Source organism: Chanos chanos, chromosome 1, assembly GCF_902362185.1.
Source record: "Chanos chanos chromosome 1, fChaCha1.1, whole genome shotgun sequence".
NCBI lineage: Eukaryota > Metazoa > Chordata > Actinopteri > Gonorynchiformes > Chanidae > Chanos > Chanos chanos.
Window position 1 is genome coordinate 32,489,502 of NC_044495.1, and position 26,850 is coordinate 32,516,351.

Here is a 26,850-nt window from a genome sequence, read left to right on the forward strand (position 1 = left end):
ATTCTGTGATTTCGTTGCTCTTCTTGTGGGAACCTATTTCTCAAAATCTTACACTGTGTCGACTATTTGCTACAGCTGTGACTACTCACACGAGAACACTCTTTTATTCTGCTCCGTACGCCACCAGCACGGAAGGTTTAGATACGTGCTTCAATACCATCGCACTATATTTATGTAAGTGCGTGTTTGCTTTGCCACGGAATTCACTTTTGAGAAGATAGGCTAATGTGCGTAAGTGCGCGAAGAACATGCATAGGTTTGTGCGTCAATAATGCAGAGACGCTTTTTTGACATACAAAGCGTTTTTGACGTTTGGTTGGCCAGACTGAAACCTGTCTCCTCCTACTGGCCCGCCTCTGCCTCGTGTCCGTTCACTATGGGAACGAACCATTTACTTCCTAAAGAGGGGTGACCCTGTCTAAAATTTACATTTAAATTTAATCATTCCTACGTCGTTGATTTAAACAATAAATCCTGATGTGATTATAAATATAATTTATTCTATAGAATATATCTGATTCTGAAGTAAAACGAAACTGCAAATGACTAGTTTCCTGAGACCCCCACCTGGAGGACTTTAGACCTCACTTAAAATCATGATGAAACATTTACCGGTTTCAGTGCCGTCAAGAGAAAAGAAAGGAAAGTGGACACTTTGAAACACTATCAGTTTTCTGCTTCATTCCTTAACTTCCAGTTATCCATGTCCGGTACTCTTTAGCCTACAGCTTGAAATCTTTTCATTTTTAATATTAAACACAGCGTTTGATGTCTCTGAGAAGAAACTGTGCCTGAAACAGAAGACGTTTAGCATGAATTCAGTTAGGCGCTGCTCCGCTCTTCTTCAGAGAGATTTAACAGCACTATGTTTGTGGACACAACCGAAAAAAACAGAACCGCTGAGGAGGGTCCTCTCCCCGGCTTCATGTAATTGTCATTCCTCCTGTGGAGAACCCCTAACCAGCCAGCCACAGCTGAAGAATAATGCCTCATCGCCAGGCTTAGTCAACTCAAGACAAGGTATGCGACATCTTCATTTTCTTTTTAAAACCGTCTAATGATTGTGTAATTTGAATGAACTGCAGTGGATGTCACATGTTAAATTCAGTGAGGCTCGGAGCCACAAGTCTACGCGAGGCTGTAGCCTACAGTTCATACTCGAGTAGTTGATTGCGTAACGATGCACCATTTCAGTGATGAACTCGCCCTGAGAAAGGATTTTACATTTGGAGGTAACTTATTGAGTAGTTTAGGAATATTTATCCACATTTCCTATGCGGTTACTATGGTTATTTCAAAAGTTGATTAGTTTCCGTAGAAACTGTACGAAGAGTGATTCATTACCTTCGTGGGAGTGCCTGAACTAGTTCCGTTTCAACGTCATGGAACAGTTTATATCATCAAGAAACTAGGTGCTCATCAGTGAAGTAACTAGAACACTTTGTTTCGTGACAGATGTTGTGTTTCGGTGTTTTTAAAAGCATAGTTACAACACATTTCTTTTCATCGATTCTGCTCTGAAGGACATATCCACTTTGTAGCAGGGGCCTCGCGACTGAAATTTCAAACCTCGTTTCAGTCACGCACATGCCAGCTCTGGCTCTGTACCGCGCGCACACGCTTGTCCATCCCCTCAGCGCGTGTCTTCTGTCTAGAAGTGGCAGTTCGTCAGAAATAAGGTCAGCAGAATTACATAACGACCCTCGCTACCACCGCTGACCGTCCAATGACCCCTTTATTAAACGACGGACAGGGAGCAAAGTTTTTTCTGAAACATTCACTAACTTACTTCTTTCATTGTCTCAGTATGTACACCTATAGCAAATGAAAAAGACCGCATTAAACGCTTGGAGAAAATACTGTAGTATCAGTCAAGTGATTTGTGTCCAAGTAATTGCATTAAGCATTTTGCTTGATATATTCACTCGATAAAGAACATCAACCTCTGAACTATTGGCATGGTCGCCTAATCAAAGAATTGACAACTGAATGGCCATTAAATTAGGTGTAGAGGCCCTGCTGACTAGATCTGCAGCAGCACAGAGCCATTGTTTAACACTGGACTGTTACACTGGTCTGGAAGATCTGCAGTGGATACTGTGTCTATACTGTGTAGTCATAATACTGGGGGAATGTTGGCAAGGGGTTCAGTTTGTAGCATTCTAGACTATAATTATTGTACTAGGGATTTTGGTACTTTAGTTAGTCACATTGTTGGAGTCCCTTGTCGAAGGAACTTAATCTGATTTCCCTAAAGATATACTGTAATTAGTTGTGACATGGATGTTATGTAATTTTTTTTCCGGATAAGAGAGTCTTTAAAGTAATTAGAATTAGGCCATTTAATGACCTTTCCCTTGGAGTGCCTCTCTGTTGAAGCTTTGGGGTCAAGATGTAGTTTACAGTGTGGGTACACCAGTCAAAATTTAACACTAAGCTAAATATGAACTTGTGAACCTGTTTGGCATAGATTTACAGCAACACGTCTAAATATTTTATGAGCAGTCCTACTAGGACTTTATTAGGGCTGTTACTGTTATTGCCACGATTACAGCATTTCATTTAGAAATGCACTAATAACCAAACAGTCTCCTAGATTAACACATCTAATGCAGGTTAAACATCTTTCTTTGTTTAAATTGTTAGCTGGTAATAATTTGTGATGTCAAAAATTCAGAATGTGGATACAAAAAACAGTCTTTTGGCATTTCAGTTTCTTCCAAATTCTGTCTGCAGTGACAAATGAGAACAATGTTTGGAGGCAGTGTTCTGAGACATTTAACGGGAATTCCTTTGTCATAGGAGCATGGGTCAGTCCAAAGGCTTGTTTAAATACAGTAAGGCATAGTCTTTCCAAAGCCTTGTTTAAGTACAGTAAGGCATCGTCTTTCCAAAGCCTTGTTTAAGTACAGTAAGGCATAGTCTTTCCAAAGCCTTGACTGAACACAATGAGACAAATTTGTAATGTGCTCTAACTATCTCTGATAGAGGGAGAGGGCTAACTATGTGAGTCAAGGTGAGGTCAGGTAAAATACCACATTTAGTTCCCTTGTTCTCCCTGGTTCTTAACAAGCTTAGTGTTACATAACTAGATTTAAGTGGTCCTCTTTAACTGGTGCATTATACTCCTAAAGAGCATGGAAAAAGACTTCAATTAAAAACTTTTCATTTTGGAGAGGGTATTATAAGAGTTCAGAAACAAGAAGAGGTAGTTGCGTTACCTCTCTGATAAGTACTGGCCATTAATGAATGAAGTCACATGTTGAGGTCAGACTACTAACTGTAACCTCATATATGTCTGTACTGGTGGGACAGTGCTGGTTTCTGAGTTCTTTATCAGTCTTTTATCTATTTTGCCCAGACTGTCTCTCTTTCCTCTAGCTTTCTTTCTTTCTGTCCTTTCTCTCTTTTTGCATCTTGGTAATATTAGTTAGCAGATTGAGTTAGCTTATTGAGTTGCATTCCACTCCAGTGAGACATACCTTGCTCCTGATGATTTGGCTAAGGACACACTGTCTTTATCTAAGTGTGTGTGTCCAGTCTCATGTTAGTGTGTTCACACACAAGTACACACTCACCAGTAGCTGTTTGTCCCTGATTGGATATTCAAAGTGAACTATTGTCCCCATTGGATGCTGGGGGCAGGGTTCAGACATAGGCCCATTCATGAACAGTCTATGGAAGAACACACTAACATACACACACTCACTCACGCAGTCACATCCACGTGCTCCGGAATCTTCTGACATGTCAGAGTGAGGCTGAATAGCTGAATGGGTGGTTGGAGCTACGTGTTCACTCTTTCTCCCACCATGGTCCAGTAAGCTGACCCAAACTCATATACTCCCATACCGTGACACACTGAACAGTGGAGCTCACAAACGCAACTGGACTGGACCAGCGCTCTGAGAAGACCGGAGAGACGAGGAGTAGAGCTTCGTTTTACTGGTTTCTGACAGGTGGATGAGGACCTCTTAAAAAAGGAGATACAGACGAAGTGGATGAGGACATCTTTTAAAAAGGAGATACTGAGATAAGATACAGAGGAAGCAGACAAAGACCTCTTAAAAAAGGAGACAGAGGAGAAGTGGACAAAGACCTTTTAAAGAAGAGATACAGAGAGGTATTGTGAAAGAGTGTCACGTTTAGAGTGAACAAGACAGAAATGGAGAGAAGTGCAGAGAGATAAAAGAAGAGGTAAAAAAGAGGGATGAATTGGAGGACAGCGCTTAGTGCCGTATCTTTTCATGTGTGTTGTTCAGGACAAAGTGATTGCATAGAGAGGGGACTTTAGAAAATGGACAGAAAGGTGAAGGAGAAAGAAAGTGTAAGGAAAGTCTGAGTTACTCTCGCCTGTCTTCCTCAAGAACTGTGTCTGTATAATTTTTTTTTAAGTTTGCTGTATACAATGGACAGAGGGCATTTTCAGTTGAAATGTATTTTCAGTGGAAAGATTTATTGTGCTTTAGTGTTCCAAGAAATAATCGTCATAATCGGATGTTCGCATGTGCTACAATACAAATGGGTTTTCATAAAACAAAATTTCCACCCAACATCAGAGCACTGTGCTGTATAGCACCTCTTTAATTTTCCAATCTCATGATGTGTGTGACTGTTACTGTAAGTGTTCTCATTACACTTTAGCTTCAGTGATATGGTTGATGGTCTATTGTTCCATTCATTGGCCAGAGGAGTGATACAGTTGGTTTTGTGTGTAATGTGGCCCGATCCCAGTTCACTAGGTTAGTAAGACGCTGGCCTGGTTTCAACTCTCCACTGCCCCCAAGTGTCTGCTCTGCCTCTGTGCATTGGCATGAATAAATGGTGAACGTCTAAAACTGAGAAGCTTCCTGGTGTGTATGAGGGTCATTAGATCTGTTCTCTTAGATGAATACATTTTCTATTCAGCCATGTACCTACTCCTCTCTGGAGCCACTAATCGGAAATCTCTTTTATGTCACTCCCACCTGATTTTAACACACTCACACTCCCATAGCTGACTCATTGTCTTCCAGGTTAATCTTTGTGAGTCTGAGAGACTCAGACAGTCTGAGAGAGAGGGGCAGTCAGGTCATCCCTGCCAGACACACTCTCTTTCTCTCTCTCTCTTTCTCTCTCTCTCTCTCTCTCTCTCTCTCTCTCTCTCTCGCTCGCTCTCTCTCTCTCTCGCGCTCTCTCTCTCTCTCTCTCTCTCTCTCTCTCGCGCGCGCGCACACACATTCACACACACACACTCATAGACTGACTCAAGGCTCGACTCACTGCTCTGTCTGAATGTCGTGATTCAGTGGGACTTTTGGAGCAGACAGTAGACTGGAACATGGATCTACGGGGTAAGAGACACTGTGGATACATGTAAGAGGAATCTGTGATATGTTTCAGAGGACTGTCTCTGGGCCGTGGAGAGGCTTCTCTGCACTGTGTAGTGTGTTCGTAGGCCTAGTAAAAACGTTGGTTCTGATATTGCTGCTTTATAAATTAGACAAGTGCTCACAGTAATAATGTGAAATGTGACTCATTCTCTGTTTGTCAGACTACCGGTCTGATTTCCGTGTTAGCTTCACAGAACAGTTTATAGTCAAAAGAACAGGTTGTCATCAATATTGAGAAATCATTACCCTGAATGTGTTGTATTGTTGAACAGTGCTGACTATTCAAATACTTTTTTTGGTTTGGTGTTTGTTTAAAAAAAAAACAAAAAAAAAACAGATCTCACAGATTATCTCACAGATTAGTCTACACTGATGGATACATTTCTGGTCAATAAGGCTTTCTTGCTCTAGTAACCTTTAAATGGCATGTTGTAGTGTGGGTCTCATTGGCGGTATTTCAAAGCCAGTCATGTACATGCTGTTCTGGGTCTGTAGCACACACGCACACACTCGTCATGTTTTCGGATCAGAATTTCAGAACATAGTTGGCAAGGAACAAGGTCAGCAGAATTACACAACTGGAGCCAAGCCATGAAGCAGAGTAAATAACACCATATCACCTGCTTTTCCCTCCTCATCACTCTGCTGCTCACCCCTGCTGTGGTCAAACAAGGGAGAGAGAGTGACATGTTTCTGAAATCTTCAATGCTTTATTTCCTCCTTGTTTGTTTTTAGCTTTTATATCTTTCGCTCGGGAAGGCCTGCTGCTAATGGTATGCAACCTGCAAGGCAAAAAAAGCTGACAATATTGTCAGCTCACTGATAAATGTTCTAGAGTTAAAATGTTCCACCTTTATTAATTCATTGCTCATTGGGGGGAGAATGTTAAGACTAAGTGTTTGTTTATTTGTTTGTTTGTCAGTGTGTCAGATGGGCAGTGCCAGCAGTAGCAGTCGGCTCTTTGGTACATTGGCACAGTCTCTCAGCAGCGCTCCTCTTGCACACACACACGTGGACGCAGACGACTTGGAGAGCGAGCAGGCAGATCCAGACCTTCTCCTGCGTGAGTGTGAGGATGTTCTGAGAAATAGGCCACCCCGACTACACAGAGACTTCATCAGAACCAGAACCAGCTCTCCACAGAACCCAGCCATCCGTGTCATGCAGTGGAACATTCTGGCACAAGGTACCTGAGAGGCAGAGCATTTGTCACTGATGTTTGTAACAGTACTCACAAAAAAGATATAGCAAAGTTCCTTCACATGTCCTTTAACTATCTATCATGCAGCACTTTTATGAGAGAAATGATACTATAGTTCTGTATTGGTTGATGCAATAAAAAGTGTTGGCTGCCTCCTTCCCCGACACGAGTTCTATTCTAAATTAAAAAGCTTAACAGAGCAGGTGCTGCAGTCACCTGTCTGAATGCATGGGCGTGTCCTTTTGCACCTCCATATTGGTTAGGTAGATAAAATATCCAAAATCAAAATAAATGTCTTTAACCATGCAAAACAAATGAAACATTCAATTTATCAAAATAAATAACATCAAATTTTGGCTCCAACAGCTGTAATGTCACTCTAATGTTGTATGTTGGCTCCTTCTTGCTCCAGCTTTAGGTGAAGGAAAGGATGGGTTTGTGCGCTGTCCTCTGGAGGCTCTGAACTGGGCTGAAAGAAAGTACCTGATCCTGGAGGAGATCCTCACCTATCGACCAGACATTGTGTGTCTGCAGGAGGTGGACCACTACTTCGACACGTTCCAGCCTGTCTTAGCCAGCCTGGGCTACCAAAGCAGCTTCTGTCCCAAGCCCTGCTCACCCTGCCTTGACGTCCACAACAACAACGGCCCTGACGGCTGCGCCTTGTTCTTTAGCCGCGAACGTTTCCAGCTCCTCGCCACCAACCACCTCCGTCTCTCCGCTATGATGCTCAAGACCAACCAGGTGGCCATTGTGGCTACTCTCCGTTGCCGGGCAACAGGCCAGGTATTCTGCGTCGCCGTGACACACCTGAAAGCGCGCAGTGGTTGGGAGAGTCTCCGTAGCGCTCAGGGCTCCTACCTGCTCCAAAACCTATGTAGTATCACCTCCCCCCCGAATCCAGAGCTGGAGGAGGCAAGGGAGGAGTCGGAGGTTGGTGAGGGTCTACCGCTGCTTGTCTGTGGAGACTTTAATGCTGAGCCAGGCGAGGAGGTGTACCGGCGTTTTGAGGCGTCTCCTTTGGGTCTTGACAGTGCCTACAAGCATCTTAGTGCAGATGGGAGAACAGAACCTCCCTATACCAGTTGGAAGATTCGTCCCAGTGGGGAAAGCTGTGTAACGTTAGACTACATCTGGTACTCCACCAGGCGTTTCAATGTGGATGCAGTGCTCCAGCTACCAAACGAGGAGCAAATCGGCCCCGATCGCCTGCCGTCTTATCACTATCCCTCTGACCACCTCTCTCTTGTCTGTGACCTCAGCTTCAGTCATCAACCTCATAGGCTCCAGTAGCTAGCTGCTGATCAACAACAGCGCCCACTTTGATTGGAGGTCAAAGCACTTCAGGACATTCCCACCACAGCTGAGAGTGTATGGTCTGTGTAAGCGCATGTATGTCTACATGAGGACACTGTTTGGAGTGAACAAGTCTTCACCAGTGTTCCTGGTGAATCTCATCATCGCTGCTATTAGTTGTCGACACACAGACTCAGCTAATGGATACACTAACAACAAAGACTCCTCTGTGGTCTTTTTTTTAATTGAAAGGACATTGATTTATCAGCTTTGGTCTGTAACTAGATAGGATGTTTTATTCTCCTCTATTCTAATTTATTACTTTAATATTTTATTGCTTTGCTATACCAAAATGAAATCACAACCTCAATAAGTCTTTTGCTCATCATGGAAGAACGGTTACCCGAGTTACATATATTGTGTCCTATTTATATCCATATTCATATTGACTGTACCATCCTATTTTCATCTTCAAAGGTGCATGCCAATGACTGCAAAATATAAAAATGTATCAAAACTTTTACATTTCACTTCTAGTTCTTTGATGAATGACAGTGTTTGTACTCACATCTACAGATTTTGCCCAGTGAAGTTAAATGAACATTAATTTATTAAACTTTTTAGTCTGAGAATCAATTTTACACTGTTTTGTAGTAATTGATTCATTGAAGATAAATACTAACATGCAGTTGAATGGATCCACAGTAATAAACATGTACCTGCACTTGAACTAAAGCATTGGTCACATTGTCATGGGCATCTAGTTAAATCTTGAAAAATAACATTTATTTTTAAATGAGTAATTTATTTATGACTCGGTTGTATGCGATTCCAACGCCAGTGAAAGTTTTCATAGTACTGTACCATTTTAAGATCTTACCTCAGCAACAGTGAATGTTGGATGCTGGTATCCTTATTGTGAGATCACATGAGAGCCAATTGAAAGTGCATGTGAAACTCATTCGGGATTAGAGCATGAGTCATCTGAGCCATCCACACAGAGCTAATGGACGTCTGAGAAGCCTGGCCCTAAATCCAACACTATGACCTGATCAAAAACTCCCCGCCAGTCCCATTCAGGCTGGAGAGGTAATATAACAACTAGTACCAAGCAACGTAGAAATGAAACGGATTACAACTGTAGTTTACATGTCTGCATCCTATAGATCTGGTAGATAGATCTCAGGGGAACAGAATCTAATGTAATCTACCATGTTTTGCCTAGAATCAAGTCTCCCACACTCTGAGGTGCAATCACTACAACCAGTTTGTTAGGAATATTGAACCCTTGTCTAGTCATTACAGCACTGGAGCACTTTACAGTAAAGTAACCATCTCAGTGTATATATGACTAATTTGTACATAACTCTTATGTTAGCATCTGTGATATCTCTCACACACAAACTTTACATATGCCCTTCAGTTCTCCATTGAGGCAGGATATCGTGCTTGATCAGGAAGTGAACATCCTGATCCTGTAATCCAATCTAATCTGTTCTCTATCCCCCTGAACTAATGAGAGAGCTGGCACAAAGACCAGAGCGTTTCTCAAAATGTTCCCTCAGGCAGTACAGGAGCATTAAGTAGATGCCTCTCTAAAGACACACACATACCAAGCTGTGGTAAAGGCAACAACTACCTGCTATGAAGACAGTGCTGACTTTCTATCACAAATTAACAGGACCGAGAAAGAGATGTCCTGTCCTGGACGGAAGGTTTCAGAACTATGGACTACCAGGTTCTGGTACAGGGGTTTCAGAATCCAGTCTCAGAGGTCTAAGGTCCTTCTGCTTTTAGTTTTCATCTCTTAATTATGTGCTGATTTTTACTTGGGAAAATAGGAGTGTGCTCTTCAGCCAATCAGGGGTCACATGTAGTCATGTAACATGAAAAGCAGAAGCTGCCTGGCCCTCCAGGACTGGATTCTGACAGCCCTGATCTGAAATATCAGAAAGTGATTGTCTCGGAGATGTGAAATCATAACCTGATATTTGTCAGTTTGACAACTTCAGAACCTTAGTCCAGACAGAGCCCCGATGTCCAGACTTTCAAAACGAAAAGATTTGTTTAGTTTCCCTATGTTTGCAAAGCCATCATTAAATCAGACAGGTTTCCAATCATATGCAGCACATGCGGAAGCACATTCAACTGTTTCTCTCTATTATAGTATTATACTACACTGATATTAAATGTCAAAACATGTTTAATGTGAACATATTTCAATCCCAGCATGTATTAGAACTGCCACAGTCAGAGTGTAACCTTATATTTACAACCCACTGCTTTTTAAATTGCTATCCCACCATCGGACCTGATTCTTATGGCCAATGTTTAGTCCACAGCTGTGAATGGGGGTTAATGGTATTATTTAGAAACCACTGCTTTGACCTGCTGTCCTCCAGCAGGGGATGAACCAATGAATGGAACAAAATGACAGTTGACTGCACCCAGAGGTAAAGAAGACAGAGGTCTGAAGAATTACTGATGCTCTGCTGATAAAGAGACAAAGTGTCCAAAATGATACTTTAGCACTGGGGAAAAAAAACCCGACAGTTTAATTTAAATCTAATAGATGAATGAATGGAGAAGGGCTCCTGCAAAATAAGAAAAGAATAACACAACCATCATAATGTTTTAGTTTCATTTTCTTCTATATTTCTTTTTTTTTTTTTCAAACTACTTGGATACATTTTTGAGCAAGGGTACTACAAAATAGAATATGTTTCAAATATTGAATATACATTCTGGTTATATCTATACACATTTCTCCCTTTACTCCAGGTAGAAAAAGAAAGAGACAGAGAAATGAAAAGCATTGTACACGTGACAGGAGACAGACATCACAGTAAACGAACTTAAAAAAAAACAAAAACAACAGAGTGAAATGATACCTAATGTTCTACAGGGCTCCTGAGAATACAGCTGCTATAGATCTGCAAAAACACTATGTCTGGTACAAAATGTGACAAATATCAAAAAGCTTTTTTTTTTTTTTTTTTTAAACAAGCAAAATAATTTGTTCATCTACGATATATACAAAAGCGATTTGGAAATGGAAAGGAAGTGGGAAGATGAGATGTGTGACCCAAAGCTGCTTGCATGTTAGTTCTGCTTTATAATCCATCTATAGACACAGTTCTCTTTGCTTCCTTCTCATCAACAGCAAGAAAGTAGCACCACCTTTCTCTCGTCTTTTATTCTTTCTCTTCTTCTTTAGCACCAGATGTATGGTTCTCTCCCATATACAGAGGCACAGCTCAGAGTTCATTTTCTTTACAGAGCTGAGTACTTATTGAAGTCCAAGGCCATACTATGTGAAACCTAAGTCCTCTAAAAAAAAGCCCTTTGTTTCACTGGGGCATGTCCATTGCTCCATCTCCACAACTGTTTGTGTGTGTGTGTGTGTGTTCATAGTATGATGAGGCATGTGGCAGAGTCTCCATATCTGTGTGTATTCTGTAGTGTGTCCCTTTTTTGAAAATGGCATTAGGGTTTTTTTTTCCCCCCTAGTGTCAAAATCAATCAGTTGTCAAAATTACATCCACCAGTTCTACATCTGGGAACACTCATCTAAATGTCATTTCTAAGTGCTGGTATGTTTGGGTGGATTTTGGAGGGCAGGGCCATGTCTCAGCTCTGCGCTGCAGAGGACTCCTCTGTGTGTGTCGCTGTCTGCTCCTGCACCGTACTCTCAGCCCACGTTTCCGGAGACTCCACCTTTACGATGTTCACGTCCTGCAACGACATCGCCGGCTTCAGTTCTACCTGCTTGGCTGTCGTAGCGACGCCAGCGGGCACGGCCAAGCGGATGAGCTGTGTCGTGGACGTGGGCACGGAGACGGGGGCGAGGGTACGCAGAGTGAGGGGAGCGCCGCTTTTAGGTTGGGCAGCGCTGACATGCCCAGCGGGGAGGGTGATCAGCTGTAGGGTGATTCTCTCCCCATTCTGGCCTGTGGCTGGCACCAGCGTGGGCAGAGTCTGGATCAGTACTTTTCCCCCCGGCACAGAGTTTGGGGTCACCGGGCTAGCGGGGGTTGCGAGGACGGGAGAGCCAGAACCTGGTGAGTTCACCGTTACCGTGGAAACCTTCTGGCCCAGCGGCGTGGTCATGAGAAGAGGAACCTGCATGGCCAACCTGACGGTCCTGAAAGAGTGGAGAAAGGGGAAAAAAAATAAGAAACCATTCAGAGAGAGACAAAAAGACTGTGTTTAAGGCTGTAAGATCGATTTTGACCATACGCAGTTAAGAAAGGCAGACATATCATTATACACATGAAATATACAGAAATATATAATATATAAAAATGCACAATTATCATCCATTTCAGCTTTCTGTTCAATCACGCATCACCTACAACTGTCTTCGACACACTGACATCCACTTAAACTTAATCTTAAATTTAAAACAACTCAATTGCATTAAGAATCCAAACCTGGGAGCTGCTGCTGTGGTGGTGGGGTTACCAGGAGACTGTTGCACGGAGACAAAAGTATCGGTTCCAGTGGTCACGTTAATGAGGCGTGGCATGGACGTGGCAGGTGAGGTCACTCCCTTTGCTTTAGGCGTATTGCGGGTGGCAGCGGGTGGGGGCACGGGGTCAGAAGGCATGTCAGCCTTGTCGTCATCGATGAAAACAATGTTCTTTGGCATCTCCTTAAACTGGTACACTAGTCTTTGGCCCTCTACTTTGGACAAGATGCCCCTCTGATAATAATACCTACAGACAAAAGAAATCAAGTAAATCATAGCTTTAACAAGAACTTGGCACTGTTTGCAATCTCAACTAATACACATAAAAATGCAAACATGAACTGACTGCTACAAATATCTCAGCATCTACAAACAAAACCTCAAATATGTACTTATACAAACATTCAACTTCCTAAAGTCAGCAGGCAGGCAGGTAGGTGGGCAGACAGACAGGCAGGCAGGCAGACAGACAAACAGGCACACAATAGGGGTTCATTATTACCTAAGTGCTCTTCCCATGGTCTCATAGTTCATGTCTGGTTTGTTCTTGTGTTTGCCCCACAGTTTGGACACAGCTTTGGAGTCAACCAGTTTAAAGATGCCCTTCTCTCTCTGCATCCATCTGATGTACTTAGGACAGGTCTCCTTATCCTGTAGCAGTGCCAACAGAAACTCCCACAGGTACGTGGTGGTACCTTAAACAAACACACACACCTCTAAATTCAATCACTGCAGTGCCACATAAACGTGCAGAGACAGTACAAGATCTCTGGTGTACACAGAGATTTAAACCAATTAGATCCACACATACACACACACACACACACACACACACACAGACTCTTTCTCTCATTCTCACCTCTACTCTCTCTCTGCCTTTTCTTGATGGCAGGCTCTGGAGAGTAAACTGGCGGATGTTTTGGTTTGCGCCCAGCTGTGGACATAGCATGGAAAATGTAACAAAGTACAGTTCAAAACTATCACTAGCAGTACACGAAAACAAACTGAAACTACAGATAAAATCCATGAGCACCTCATTCTAAGAGTTCAAATGTCAATCCTGAAGTCTTACGTAAACTGTCCACTCATGAAATCTTACATAAACTGTCCCCTACTGGTCCCAACTGTCCTGGCTATCCACTGACCAACCATATTCAACACTACATAAATCATAAGAGTAATGCTATATACTGTTATCACATGTGTGCGTGTTTGTGAGTGTGTGTGTGTGCACGTGTGTCTGTGTTACCTCTCTTCTTTTTCTGGGTATCAGTCTCCTGGAGTAGAGTCAGCTCCTCTTCTATAGGCTCTGCATCCTCAGTGCTCACCTCCACCTCCATTTCAGACAAAAACTCCTCTGCAGACAGAGAAAAACAGTGTGAGAAACAGCCCTCTCTCTTCTGAACTGAATGACAATTGACTTTGTGTTTGTGCGTGCGTGCGTGCGTGTGTTTATATGTGGACCTGGGCTATGGTCAGCTCCGAGGCTTGCTGGAGAGTCCATATGGAGAAGCGCTTCAGCTGCCTCTATGGTCTTATCCACACATATAGTCTCCCCACCCGCAGCCTGTGCTGAGGCTTCCACTGAAAACCATGAACAAAACAAAAACTTAGCAAAGACGAATTACGATACATACACTTAGAGGCACTGCTGGAGTCAGTTACAGGCCTACGTTCAAATCTACAATGTGAAGACAATCCTTCAGATTTCTTAATCAGGAAGAAGGCAAACATATGCACTAGATGCACTACATTCTGACCTGCCTAACAGATAATGTCTGTGTCCAGAGAATAATATAAAGCAGACAGCACAGAGGGAAAACAAAATCACCAAACACCACACAGGAAAAGGACATCACCAATAATCACAAGGTCAAGGCATTCAACAGAGACTTCAACACTGGCAAATTAACAGACTCAGTAAAGGGATGAAAAGATCTTTTATTTTCTATTACCAATGGACCATTCCACATTTTCTATTCAAAGGACACTTGTTCTCGCTGTCTAACAAGAATGAATCCATGAGCAATAACAGGCTCAGCACCATAGAGAGACTCCTTCTGTGTGACTGGTAGGTCACCATTTTTTGTTACACTGCAGCTGGTTTGTGCCGCCATCCACAGTACTTGTGTATAAATGCCACCTGTTCCTATCAATCTGCTGTCTGTCTGTGTGTGTCATTTACCCTATCTGCTCTATGTTTGGATACACATGTCACTTGCAACTCTATGCTCTGTGTCCCCTGAAGAGACTATATTTAGACTGTTTGATACTGGTGTACCCAGAATGCACTATGAAATGGTGGGGAAGCAGACAGCCTTAAAAAAAGGGTGTGATAAGGCTGTCCTACTTAATGCTCACTTGAAAAAAGTACAAAGATACATAATGGTCTTGTCTAACATGAAAGCATCAAGGACACATGAAATTATCATCTTTCATTTTAAAACCAGTGTATACTTTAATTTCTACCAAAAGTCTCCAGGAAGGGTCATGTGTGATTCGTAACCCCCCCCCCCCACACACACACACACATTTTCCCCATTTTAGTGACCACTGATAATGAAAAAGAAATGAAATCCACAAACAGATTTGTTCAGGTAGAATAGAAATAAATAATTCTGTCAAGAAAATCTGTTCTACCTACATACAACCATATGTATGAAGATGGCCCTCAGATTTGCAAAGTAAGATAATAACTGTGATATGTTAGATATAGTTAATAACATGATAATGAGGATCTTTTTGTTGTGCTGTTGATTCAGACTGTATCTGATAACTTCATTGTTCCACGACTCACTACATTTTTCTTTCTGTATTCGTCAAAAAAGCTGTCAGTCAATTTCCGCCTCTGCCTTCGCGAGCAAGTCAATGAGTTGCGTCACTTTAGTTTGCTGCGCTCATTGGCTAAATTAGAGATTTCGAAAAACCGAGTACGGGTATTGGTCGGAGGACACTGTCCTTTAAGTATGAACCCCTCCCATTTCGGCTTTAATACTTCCGCTATCAAATTCGTGTTTACTTGTATAATTTTACAGGAAATGTAGGATGCAAAAGCGAATGCAATCTAACCCTATTTTTTGTCATACATTAGTTGGGTAATGATAATGCTTTATAGAGCTGTTGAGAGATAAAATTAAATACAAATAAACAGAAAGGTGCCGTTACACATTCTGTCACTGTGTAATAACGATAGAAGGCAAAAAACTTTTACATCAGTTAACTTCTAAATTTGTCAGGCTAAACTAGTCTGAATGGACAGCACGTCGAATTAAAAAAGTCGTAAAACTACACAGCGACAAATTTATACACAAGAATCGGTTAATCAAGATACTAAAGAAAGAAATAAACAAATAGATGAACCGTTAGCTTGCTAGACCAACTACAGCAACGGGGTATGAGCCAACTCAAGGATTTTTGGTAAAAATAATTCAATGCCGATTCAACAGTTCATTTTCAGCGACGGTAATATCACTATTACAAGCTTAGAGTCAACAAGCGTGACAGCGACGCAGGAAAAACAATCAAATATACTTCCTGGTTTCCCACAGCAACTCAAATCAACTCCGCTATGTTCCACACGCAATGAATAAATTTCGTTCTCAAACTCTAACATTCATCCGTTCTCCTATATCTGTACGCACGGACATTCGTTTCGTCTGCATTTTACAACAATTTCCGAGAAAAATATGTTTAAATAACAAACGTAATTTCAATCCGAGCGCCATACATCCAAGATGCTCACTTCCTGATTCAACCTCCATTACTTTTGCATCCCAAAACTTCTATGCTAGTTCTGAGCGGGAATATGACGGATCAGTTGTAGCTGACTGCACTCATTTGAAGTATTATTTACCGGCTTTAATAAGCAGATCAAGTTGATTTTCGGAATCTTCTTGCAGTTGATTGTCCATATTTCCAGATATGGGTAGAGGCGGATTCAGATTAGGGTTCTTATAACTCCGCTCTTCGCGTTGAGCACCATTAAGAAACAGAGCTATATCACTCCGCGGCACACAGGAAATAGCATCTAAAGACGTAACGTGATCCCTCCGCGCCATACACAGGAAATATTTTCCTCCAACCCAGGGGCTATGAGTTAAAAAGCATCCAGCCGTTTGAAGACCGTTATCCATCGTTTAAACGTTTAATCACTATTACTCTATGCTCGCTTTTGTGTAGTAATTTTAGAAGGGATATTATTCGGGTGAACCCGACAGCTAAACAGCAATATGATCAACAGTTAAAAGGTACTTACAGAGCACTAAAGGTTACCGCAATAATTTTAAAATTGAAATTTTGTGTCTACAGGAGAGAAAAAACAAATTGCGTTACATAGTAGAATTTTAAGTTTCTGTAAACAAATAAGTTATTAATAAAATATGAATTTGTTGTGAACTATTCCAATCTATTTACTGTAGCCAACTGTTAGAAAGAACTTGGTATTAAAAACGTGAGCTTCTCTACATGAGCTTTTCCAAGGTCATCTTTATTTTTATGAATTTCTGGGGGAAAAAAAGTACCTTGGGAGCTCTGAACCCTTTAACCATTTCACCTACAGTTCTACCAATGCCCACTAGATGACTCTCTTCAGCATATCTTTCTGCTCATACTCATCAAGCCTCGTCTTTTCAGCATTCGAGCGTTCCATTAAAACTGTAACTTGTTGGATTTGAGCATTGAATGAGCAAGCTACACTGCACAGTATTTTTAAAATTCCAAGAAGTTTTCAACATTTGCAAAGATGTACTGAATAATTTGCGAGATTTTTTATGGCCATGGTAAGATGTGAGGTGACCGGATTAGAGAGAGGAAGTTTTATGTGCTTTGTAAATGTAAGTTAAATTTGTGCGAACATCGCAATAGTCCAAAAAGCCTCTCTGCAAGCCTAGTACAAAAACTCACAGCTCATGTTAAGAGCATCTCAAACAATACATGACTTGCCTACCTGTGCCACCATCTTGTATCTCCGTCTCCACCACCTGTTCCTCTGCCACCCCTTGCATCAGGTCTGAGTCATTGTCATAAACCAGGACCTGGGCAGCATAGCACTGTTCCACTTCAGCACTGTTCACCTGTTCCACCACCACCGCAGGATACTGTACTTCCCCTTCTTCATGCCCTGGCCCATCAGAACACACCACCTAGCAATGCAGGGCAACAAGACATACTATAAGAGGACTCATATTCAGACAAATGACTATAAAGTCCCTCACCATCACAGAATGAACAGGGTCATAAGGTACAACATAATAGAAACACCAAACTAAACATAAATATTTATTAACAAATAAGGAATAGAGCAAGCCTGTGCCTTCAGAACAGCTTCAACACCCCTAAGAATATTGTTTCACTGGTTCTGAACTGTTTCAACAGGGTCATGAGAGTATTCAAGAGGAACAGCCTCCACCTGAGAACTGGAAGAGACAGAATACTGCCCACTCCCCACACCCCAGAACATGTAATAAATGTTCAATGATGTCTATATCTACAGACTGGACAAGGCATGGAAGCATGGAAGGTGGCAGCCTTCACCTTGGGGTCCATGACACCACTGCAGAGTATAGATAACCATTGAAATCTTGGAATATAGAAACACAGGGTGTGTCTAGTCCTAATCTACTGACTTTCTATTCCATGGCCATGATTCTGCCTTACAAAGTAACGGTCATAGCCACTGACCCCACAGGGTGGCTGCCCATGTTTAACAGTTGCAAAAAAAGCAGTAAAGATCAAAGGCTTTCATCCACTTTCTCCAAAATAAACCTTTCCAGGTGTAGGGAAAAAGGTGTTAAAAGCAAACCATCGGGCAATAAATCTGTCTTCCGCATCTTTGACGTCCGTGTTTTGTGCTCATTATAAATACACATATGTGCTCATAATACATATTATGCATTGCTGACCAGTGTTGTGGTGAGTGAGTGACTCTGCGTGGCAGAATTACTATAAATTTAGACTGCTATAGAATTGAGATGCTCACAATGTCACCACTTTCAGCTCTGTTTCCCTGGACACATCAAATAATTATTCTGTAATGGTCAGACCTGAATTATGGGGGGCAACTGGGGGACAAGCTCTTTAAAAATCAGTTAGAGCTCTTGATTTACAAACTTTGTACAATAGAGCAATGGTTCTCAAATGTTTTTAGCTTGTGTACTCCCTCCTGGAGGATTTTTTCTGACAAAGAGCTTTTCCTTTTAACTCTGCGCATGAGAAACCAACAAAATTATACTGCTACTACAAACATTTCTATATAGGGACATTCAGCAGAATGGTGACATATTAAATACAATTCAGTACGTTACATCTGATCAACTGTGTTTCAGCCCTAATCTCTTTTCCATATCATACTATAGCCTAAAAGTGAAAAAAAAAAAGAGAAAGTGAAAGTACAACAGAAGGGGGATTGCACATCGTGTGCTTTGCCATTAACCATTTGCTAGGATCTGCATGCAGATGTCAGAAAAGTTGGCAATAGCTGATACTCTAACTAGCAAACCAAGTTCACTGTTGGGATGTGATAATGAAAGTCATGGCGGTTAGTGAATGTTTTAGCAAATTTTGAGAAGGAATTACATTGCATTGTGTGGAGTGTTAACTGCTTTGGGGCTGTAAATTAGTTGCGTCAGTATACTAGTGGCATATCCATTTAGAATTAGGCTACTTAGCCAATTGATGACTAATATTTTACACTGTTTTCCCATTTTATACAAATTTTCCCTCGTTACCCCTGGGGTCTGTGGAGACCCGGTTGACAACTACTGTAGCAGAGCATGCTGGTAGTACAAAGCAGTGGTACTGAAACTGATGTAAAACATATAGAACCCTTTTAAATTCCAGTTTACGTGTTGTGACTTCACATGTATGTGTGTCTCACCTGCTCTGTCTCCTCTGCAGTGACGTACTCCAGTATAGCTCCTCCACTATCTACAACCACCACAGAGGTCATGACTCATTCCTCTGTGCCTCCTGAGCTCGATTCCAGACGGCACCCCTGCTGGTAACCTCCGGATCTGGCACACCCAGTCAACAGAACCTGGAGAAAGCCCAAACACATATAATAATGACTCGTGCCCTTTAAGATAAAAATCTGCAATGCAACTGCCATATTGTGGCCACAAGTGATTCACCAGTCCTAAGCTCTAAGAAGAACTGGTGTGATTTGTTCCGCAGCAATTACATTATAAACATGTTTTTAAATGCACTTCAAACTGTCACGATAAACTAAACAAAGATAAAGCCGTTTGGAGGTGGAGTTCATCTAAGTTTTTGGGAGTATAGTTGGACTGGGTGTTGCGAGCATATTGCAGGTATGTGTGTGTGTGTGTGTGTGTGTGTGTGTGTGTGTGTAAGAGCATGAGAGAGAGTAAGTGATGGGTGGAGTAGAGAGGAGAGCTCTGACTCATATGTTTTAGAAGCACAACTCCTATTTTCTGGTGAAGAGCTACGCTTTCAAAAGAAAATTCTCTCTAAGTTTTTTTCTACACCAGAAGTCCATCTTTAAAGACAGAATGTGAAACACAATTCACCAATCTATACTCCATAACGACTAAGGAGAATTATGAAGTCATAGTAAGTTAACAAATACACTGGCAACACACATAAGTTCACACATAAAACTATAAAAGCACTGCTTCAACCTCTCCTATATCTACATATATAATGAGGGTTGTTTATTATTATTATGTTTATTGTTTATTATACAACCTATTACAAATGAGTCTCCACAACAATCCCCCCGTCACTATGACACACACACACACACTGCAAAAGACTCTTCTCCACTTGCCTAGCACCAACTCTGCAATTACAACATGGTCCAAAAAGTGAGCAAAACAACTCCTTATTCACAAGCTTTACAGCCTCACTATCTCAGAATATCCACCTGCTCAATATCCCACATTTCTCTCCAGAGTCCATAGTTCAACTGAGCCACTTCCATGGATTCCATATTCCTCCTTCTCCTTGACTCCACACCCTGAGTGTGCTTTTTCCATCCTTATCATTTACAGCCTCTGCTTTCTCTCTTCCTCAAGAATTACATCCTTTACTTCTTCATACTGTCTCTGCTTTTCAAGCCCAACCCTTTCTCATTTTCCCCCAGCCCCACACACACACACTCACTCACTCACAGGATGAAACACCTCTCTGCAGACAATTCAGCATTCTCTGCCCTGGCCGAGTCACATGATCAACTGAAATGGGCCTTGGTTTCCAGTCACATGACTAGAAGAGGACTTTAAGGGCACAGCATATGCACTCACTCACTCTCTTTTCTCTCATTCTGTTTACTTCTTTTACTGTCATTATGCTCTACTGCTCTACTTTTTGGCTCTAGTTCTCTCTCTAGGTGGAAAAAAAAGAAAAAGCAGTCAAAGCAAAAGCAAATGGAATAATGAACAGACGTCTCATCTTCAGTGCGTTCTCTTCTGGCAATGTTTCAGGTGTATACTTCCAGCTGAAAGTACACTTCTGATGTAACATACCTGATTCAGCTCAGCTGCTAATTATCAAACATTTTGAAGTAAGCGTTAGAGGGAGAATGTAGGCCTATCGTCCTATGCTCCTTCAGAACTGAGATTATGAAATACTATTTTAAATACTCAACACCAACCAAATTCACGTGAACTTCAGTACTTCTGCTGAGCTTCAAAACTCAACACTTTTATCCTCATTTAAATCTGGTTTTAGACCTCAAAACTGGCAGAAGGCACAGTGAGGTTTAGATAAACATACATGCACCTGCCTGATGCAGGCATGCATTCAGCATTTACAGCAGAATGCAACAAACACACAAAAAGGAGGGAGGAGAGCCAAAAAAAAGAGGGAAGAGAAATTCACTTAATTTCCTGCCCAGCCTGTTTTGAAGGCCTGTGTTTGTCCTGTGTTGCAAGAACAAACCTTCTAGACCCGAGGCAAGAACTTCCTGTCTCCTGTCTGTACACACACAACACATCATCCTATTCCGTCAACTACTCAGACTATTTGGTTGTGTTCTGAGGAAATGCGTGCTGATCATATTAATATGTGTTGCTCATGTCTACAAATGGTTTCCAAAACATAGGAAACAATTTTGACGCGAGAGTCCGTTATCTAACACAGCATGCCCCATCTGTAAAATGATGAACACTTTTCAACCCAGCATGTGGTCGAGGAGCAGACTAGTGTTTATCTCATCAGTTAGTGAAACTTCCAAGTGCTGACAGACATCGCCTTAGCTGCTGCTTCTTTTTAACAGTAGCCAGCTATAAACACTGCTTACAGCATAAGTGAGACAAACGTAAAAAGTTACTATCACAGTTATTGGAACTTCAACTGAGGAACATCACACGTCATCATATTAATTTGCTTGGCATTTAAAAACACACCGTTAATACTAGTTTATGCAGGGAGACATTAGCAGATTGTAACAGTTAAACGGAATTTAGCCCAGGCAGAAAATAAGGCTTACAAAATATTTTCAAGACAAGTGCGCTTATACAGCTAGTCATCTCGCTGGTGCGGTGAACCCATGCTAAATGAGCTAACGAATGCAAACAGTTACACAAGCTAATAAACGTGGTGGCTTGGTTAACTATGATAGGTTGATTTTCCACTGCGAATTAGAGAACAAAATCAGGTACTTAAACTAGCTAGATATTTAGTAACCTATGTAGATCGCATGCGTACAAACAAATATTGCTTTCTTACCCCTTGAAGAATCTGGTTCGTATTTTGGGCGATGCTCTGTCTGGCCTGGACAGTTTTCTGGTTCTGAGTCTATTCGCCGCGACCTTTTAGATTGCCTGCTCTGCTAGAAGGTCCGTGTTTTGCTAGCTATCGTTAAACATGAAATAACAGTATTATTCACCAACAAGCTTTAGGAACTATCGCTAGGCTAGGTAACCCAGCTATGCTAACTGACAACACTACACGAATAGTAGCTAGCCAGCCAAATGCTGCGCGCTAAACGAAAATAATCAAGTGTGAAAGGAGAGTTACTCCAAGTGAAATAAAATCAAACCGGATCACTTTGGTTGCAAGTAGTTTCGTTCCGATTTAGCGACTGCATGGTTTATTTCGAAAGCTCACTTGTTTTCATTGGCAGGATTCAGGTCAACCTCTCCCAACCTGCCAAGCTGACATACTGGCCGTGACGTCACATAACCCAGCAACCGGACTGGGCCTAATGGGTCGCTGAAGGATACAGAATAACATAAGGCACAGAGGGTGTGCTCTGTTTTGAATCACAATAAACAAATTTTCTCTGTGCAATATGCCCACACGCATTTTATTTGAAGCGTATTAACTTACTAAGATGTATGTGGAAGGCACAGCCTAAGAGTTCCAATATAAAGCTGAAAGAGTCAAACATACCGCCTAATAGGATAAACATATTTAATTGTTAAGTGTACCATTATAACACTGAACAATGTTAAGATCTGAAAATTTATTAGCAGGGCCTTGTTATAACAAATGTGCAGTGAGTTTATAATAGTTTCAAGCTGTTGTATTTTCATCGATATGAACACAAACTAACACGTAATATCCCTGAAGAAATACCGCGCGTTCTGTCTAACCGCCGCATGCTCTTTCTTTTGAAGCGCAGCGCCCTCCGTTGACTGACACTGCCGTCAAGCAATATCTAGCGTTGTGTGCCCCTCGATGGTGCCTTTCCCACTTGCGGGAAAACATTCTAGCAAGAAAAATGTAAATTGTTCACCGCTTACATTACAACCTTCTCAGATACCTCGGCAAATTCTCATAATTACATTCATAAAATTCAGTCATACTCACGTGTTTTGATTCCCTTTTTATTTCTTACACACAGAAATTTGTCTACATTAACAGTTATGGATAAAGGTGTGGGACCATCACTGTTAAGAGAAAAAAAAACTCCAGAGCAGTCTTGACATCCATGCTATTCAATCCCTCAAGCCACTGTTTATAAAACATACATCCTAAAGAAACACTTGAAAACAGACTCAGTGAAAAACCTGCTCCCCACACTGTATAAGTAAGTTTATATTCACTTTTCAATGATTTCAGTTCCTTTTTCGAATACAACACAGAAAGAAAAGACAGGTGAAAAAAAACAATTATCTCCATCTTTAATAAACGGGTTCACACTAATAGTCTGAGAAATGACCTGTAGAATGTCTAACATATTAGTTTAGCACGGAGGGGGAAAAAAAACCCTAAACATCGTTCCTCTGCAGCAGACCAATGCAAGAAAGGCTAAATCAACTAAAGCATTAGCATAAGCTTCACCTGCAAAGCAATGTGCTCCAAAATATTTTCTCCACCATCAAAAATCTCACGGTAATGATTATAGCACATCTTAAACACAGACAAGTGTCACCAACATGATGTACAGTCCAACATTCTTCCATTCTTCTTTACAAACGACAGTGTTTGGGCACAGCTTGTCAAAGTGCAGATGTGAGATGAAAAGCAATTAAAAAAAAAGAAGAAAAAAACCCAGGAGGCTCAAATGTCTGCCTTTCTGAAATGTATTTGATTTCACGACTTGATGCTATGGGAAAATGTATCTGTTCACAGTATACTGTAATGCAGTGTATTTTGGGGAGTGTCATTTTAAACAGAGAGAGAGACATGATCCAGACCAATGTCAGCTGACTCTTTTTTAAGTGTCAACTCTAGCACCTCAATCCCTTATTAGTCTTTCAGAAGGTAGAACACTGTGTTTGCAGTAGGAAAAGTGCAATGAAGGATCAGCAGCTACGGAGTTCAGACTGAGGTAGTGAGGTATGGTCCATGCCTCCCACACATGCCAGATAGCTTCTAATGTAATATTATGTTACGTAGTATTTTCAGGAAATCCCACTAATCTATCCAAAATAGTTTTAAGATTCACATTTTAAAAAGGAAACAAGCGGATTACCTGAGGTCAACTCTGGAAAGTTCTCTCACAGCATTTACTCATGGCAGTGACCTGTTATGTTTATAATCCATTTGTGGCCTGTCACCATAGTAACTATTGGCATGGCGGTGAGAAAACATGGCCTGGTAAGAGTGAGGTTGAGGTAGGGTGAATTACTAGGAAGAATACTATTGACCTTCATGCACTGGGTTTGAAGGAAAGACAGAACAGTAAAGAAATACAATCTGATCCTTCTCCATTTTCCAAACCATCACTATTGTATAGTCTATTTGTCTCTATTAGAAAATACAAACTTCTCTTTATCCAGGAGCAAGAGTCCTATCATAAAAACAGTTGTTTCTTTGTAATACTACAGATATGAAGAGTGATTTTCACCATGCAGTGGGATAAAGTCATATAAGATCTAAACCTATTGGCTGTGATGCCAGAAGAAAAAGCAAAAATGAACTGAAGGAGTAAATGTTTGAGCTGAGTGCTTTTCTGTGAGAGTCTGGATTTAAACAGCCATTTTAACAGGGAAGTATAAGGTAAAATCCTGCACAGAAGGATTCCCAGGTGACAGCATATGACAAAGAGCCTTGTCAGCTACGAAAACCATTTCAGAATCAAACCGGGAATAGTAATTTGGCTTACACATTTCCCTGATAATTTAGCTGTTTGAATCCAGGCAGAGATAGACAAGAGTTTGTAGAGAGTGTGACTTTCTCATTAAACCAACATGATCCGACCACAATGCAAGAGCCTTGGGACAGCCATATGTCGGGGTTGGAGAAGAAATTATGAACAAACAAGAAAGGTTAAAGGGCTCATGATTCAGTGAAAGGGTTAGGTTGTGTCAGTGGGGGGTGAAGGCACATCCCTCATTTCTTCCACGGGGTAGGGGTTCAAGATTTCAAGGCTCCTGTCAAACAATTCAGAGAGAGTGAGTGAGAGAGAGAGAGAGAGAAAGAGAAACTATTACAAACATCTTGATATTCAACCAAATTATTAGATGTTTTGGCATAATAGGGAGTACAAACATGACAAGACATTTGATTCTAGTCCTGATTCTAGCTTACAATGAGGATAAAAAGAAAAAATAAATGCTTTATCTTACATAGGCTCCCAGCTGGTGTTAGTGCATCTGCATTCTAAGCAGGCGGCGCTTGCTCTAAAGAGGAAAACAATAGTTAACCAAAACACCTTCCTAAATCACAAAACATTATAATCAACTTTTAATTGTTTAATTCAGTGTTTAGTGCAAGAGTATTCTTAATGGCTTTCATTCACAGATAACTGTTATTCCATGACAACTGAAACATGTGTGATGACATTATGAATGTATAAGGCAACTTATTGCCTTTAGTATCTGTCATTTCAGAAAGGAGCATTTTGTGGCTGCTGAGGTGTCATGCTAAATCAAATTACCTGTTACCTGCCCTGCTGGCTCTTCATCATCATCTGGAGCTGGGATGATCCTGCCTGTCACTGCAGACACACCGAGAACCTTGGGCTTCTTCTCTGTTTTGGGAGCTCCTTCTAGGACCACAACAATGAATTCACGATTGGAATCATCTGGGGCTGAGGCCTCCACAGCAGAAGGGGGCGCTGCTGGAGCAACTGTCTCTGCCACTGTGGGATTTTCTACCACTGCCTCAACCACACTTGCTGTTTCCTCTAAGACTGGACTTGCGGGTGCTTCTTCAACCACATTTGCTTCTTCAGCCACAACAGGACTCGCGGCTGCTTCTTCAGCCACACTTGCTGATTCTACAGCTGCACTTTCGGGAACAACCTCTGCTACCACTGGTTCTGCAACCACCACTGCTGGGGCAGCAGAAGTCTCTTCTGTCGCTGGGACAACTGGTGCTTCTTCAACTGCAGACTTTTCTGCCACACCTTCTGTAACAACTGCAGCTTCCCCTACAGCTTCAGGTGCAGCTGCTACCTCCTCTGTTACTGATGCAACAGCAGGTTCTTCTGCCGCTGCAGCTTCAACTGGCTTCTCTGGCTCGACTCTTACCCCAGCCACCTCCTCCACTACAGATGCTGCAGCCATCTCCACAGTTTCTGAAGCAATCACTGTACTGAGCGAGTCAGACTGCACCGCTGCAACACAGAACCGACCATCCAACTGTCACTCACTCAAAAAAATGACCACATTACACTACATTCAAGGAAAAGACATGGCATTGGCTTTAACTCCCTCAATGTCATAATGAAATGAGAAGCAAAACAGTGTGGCAGAGAAGTGCTGAGATGCCAAAAAAGTAGTTAGGGCACTTCCGTTAGCATGTTGTTTCCCCGCAAGTTATGATTTGAATTTCTACCATCTAACTTGTGTAGTTGTTGGGTTTATCTAGTCAGTGCTTTAACAAAATGTTCTATAGTGGTGTGTCCCTCGGACCATCTGACATTCATATAATCATTTTCAGACTACTAATCTTATCAGTGAAACCACATGTTGGTGAGGGACCCAACATGCAGGTGTTCAAGCAAGTTTGGCAGAGTGTGTACCAGAGAGACAGGAAAAAGTCAGTGAGTGAGTGATAGTCAGGTTAGTCCAGTGCAGAGTTAGTTTTAAGAACTTTTATAGCCCCAAAAAGAGTTCATCATGCTGTGAACTGTAAACACAAAACTAAGAGATTGT

At 41.6% G+C, this 26,850-nt stretch overlaps 2 protein-coding genes and 1 long non-coding RNA gene across 5 annotated transcripts; 1 reads left to right on the forward strand and 2 right to left on the reverse strand.

Moving 5' to 3' along the window:
• The first annotated feature begins 654 nt into the window (after positions 1–654).
• nocta (nocturnin a) lies at positions 655–8,386 on the forward strand. Of its 3 annotated transcripts, none has more exons than XM_030766997.1 (3): positions 655–1,020; positions 6,295–6,558; positions 6,986–8,386. In XM_030766997.1, exons 1-3 carry the CDS (start codon positions 813–815, stop codon positions 7,864–7,866), a joined length of 1,353 nt encoding a protein of 450 aa, XP_030622857.1. In that variant the 5' UTR covers positions 655–812; the 3' UTR covers positions 7,867–8,386. The 3 variants fall into 3 exon arrangements, with proteins under 3 accessions (XP_030622857.1, XP_030622872.1, XP_030622865.1); XM_030767012.1 differs by lacking the exon at positions 655–1,020 and adding an exon at positions 3,330–4,123; XM_030767005.1 differs by lacking the exon at positions 655–1,020 and adding an exon at positions 5,208–5,333.
• A 2,882-nt stretch (positions 8,387–11,268) lies between these two features.
• On the reverse strand, positions 11,269–22,136 carry elf2a (E74-like factor 2a (ets domain transcription factor)). Its single transcript, XM_030774672.1, has 9 exons — positions 22,028–22,136; positions 19,215–19,373; positions 17,286–17,481; positions 13,805–13,924; positions 13,590–13,697; positions 13,200–13,274; positions 12,843–13,035; positions 12,303–12,587; positions 11,269–12,013 (listed from the first exon to the last, which is right to left on the reverse strand). The coding sequence occupies exons 2-9, from the start codon at positions 19,284–19,286 to the stop codon at positions 11,500–11,502; spliced, it is 1,563 nt and encodes a 520-aa protein (XP_030630532.1). The 5' UTR covers positions 19,287–19,373; positions 22,028–22,136; the 3' UTR covers positions 11,269–11,499.
• Positions 22,137–23,123: 987 nt separating this feature from the next.
• On the reverse strand, positions 23,124–25,807 carry LOC115806599 (uncharacterized). Its single transcript, XR_004025196.1, has 3 exons — positions 25,629–25,807; positions 25,318–25,371; positions 23,124–25,122 (listed from the first exon to the last, which is right to left on the reverse strand). It is a non-coding gene; the product is annotated as an uncharacterized LOC115806599 (long non-coding RNA).
• Positions 25,808–26,850: the final 1,043 nt, after the last annotated feature.

Coding starts and splice junctions, on each gene's coding strand:
- nocta (XM_030766997.1), top strand. CDS start 813: ATGAATTCAGTTAGGCGCTGCTCCGCTCTTCTTCAGAGAGATTTAACA. Junction 1,021..6,294: donor CTTAGTCAACTCAAGACAAG/GTATGCGACATC, acceptor TTTGTTTGTCAG/TGTGTCAGATGGGCAGTGCC. Junction 6,559..6,985: donor GTGGAACATTCTGGCACAAG/GTACCTGAGAGG, acceptor TTCTTGCTCCAG/CTTTAGGTGAAGGAAAGGAT.
- elf2a (XM_030774672.1), bottom strand. CDS start 19,286: ATGACCTCTGTGGTGGTTGTAGATAGTGGAGGAGCTATACTGGAGTAC. Junction 13,925..17,285: donor GATACAAGATGGTGGCACAG/GTAGGCAAGTCA, acceptor CATGGTTTTCAG/TGGAAGCCTCAGCACAGGCT. Junction 12,588..12,842: donor ACCATGGGAAGAGCACTTAG/GTAATAATGAAC, acceptor TTTTGTCTGTAG/GTATTATTATCAGAGGGGCA.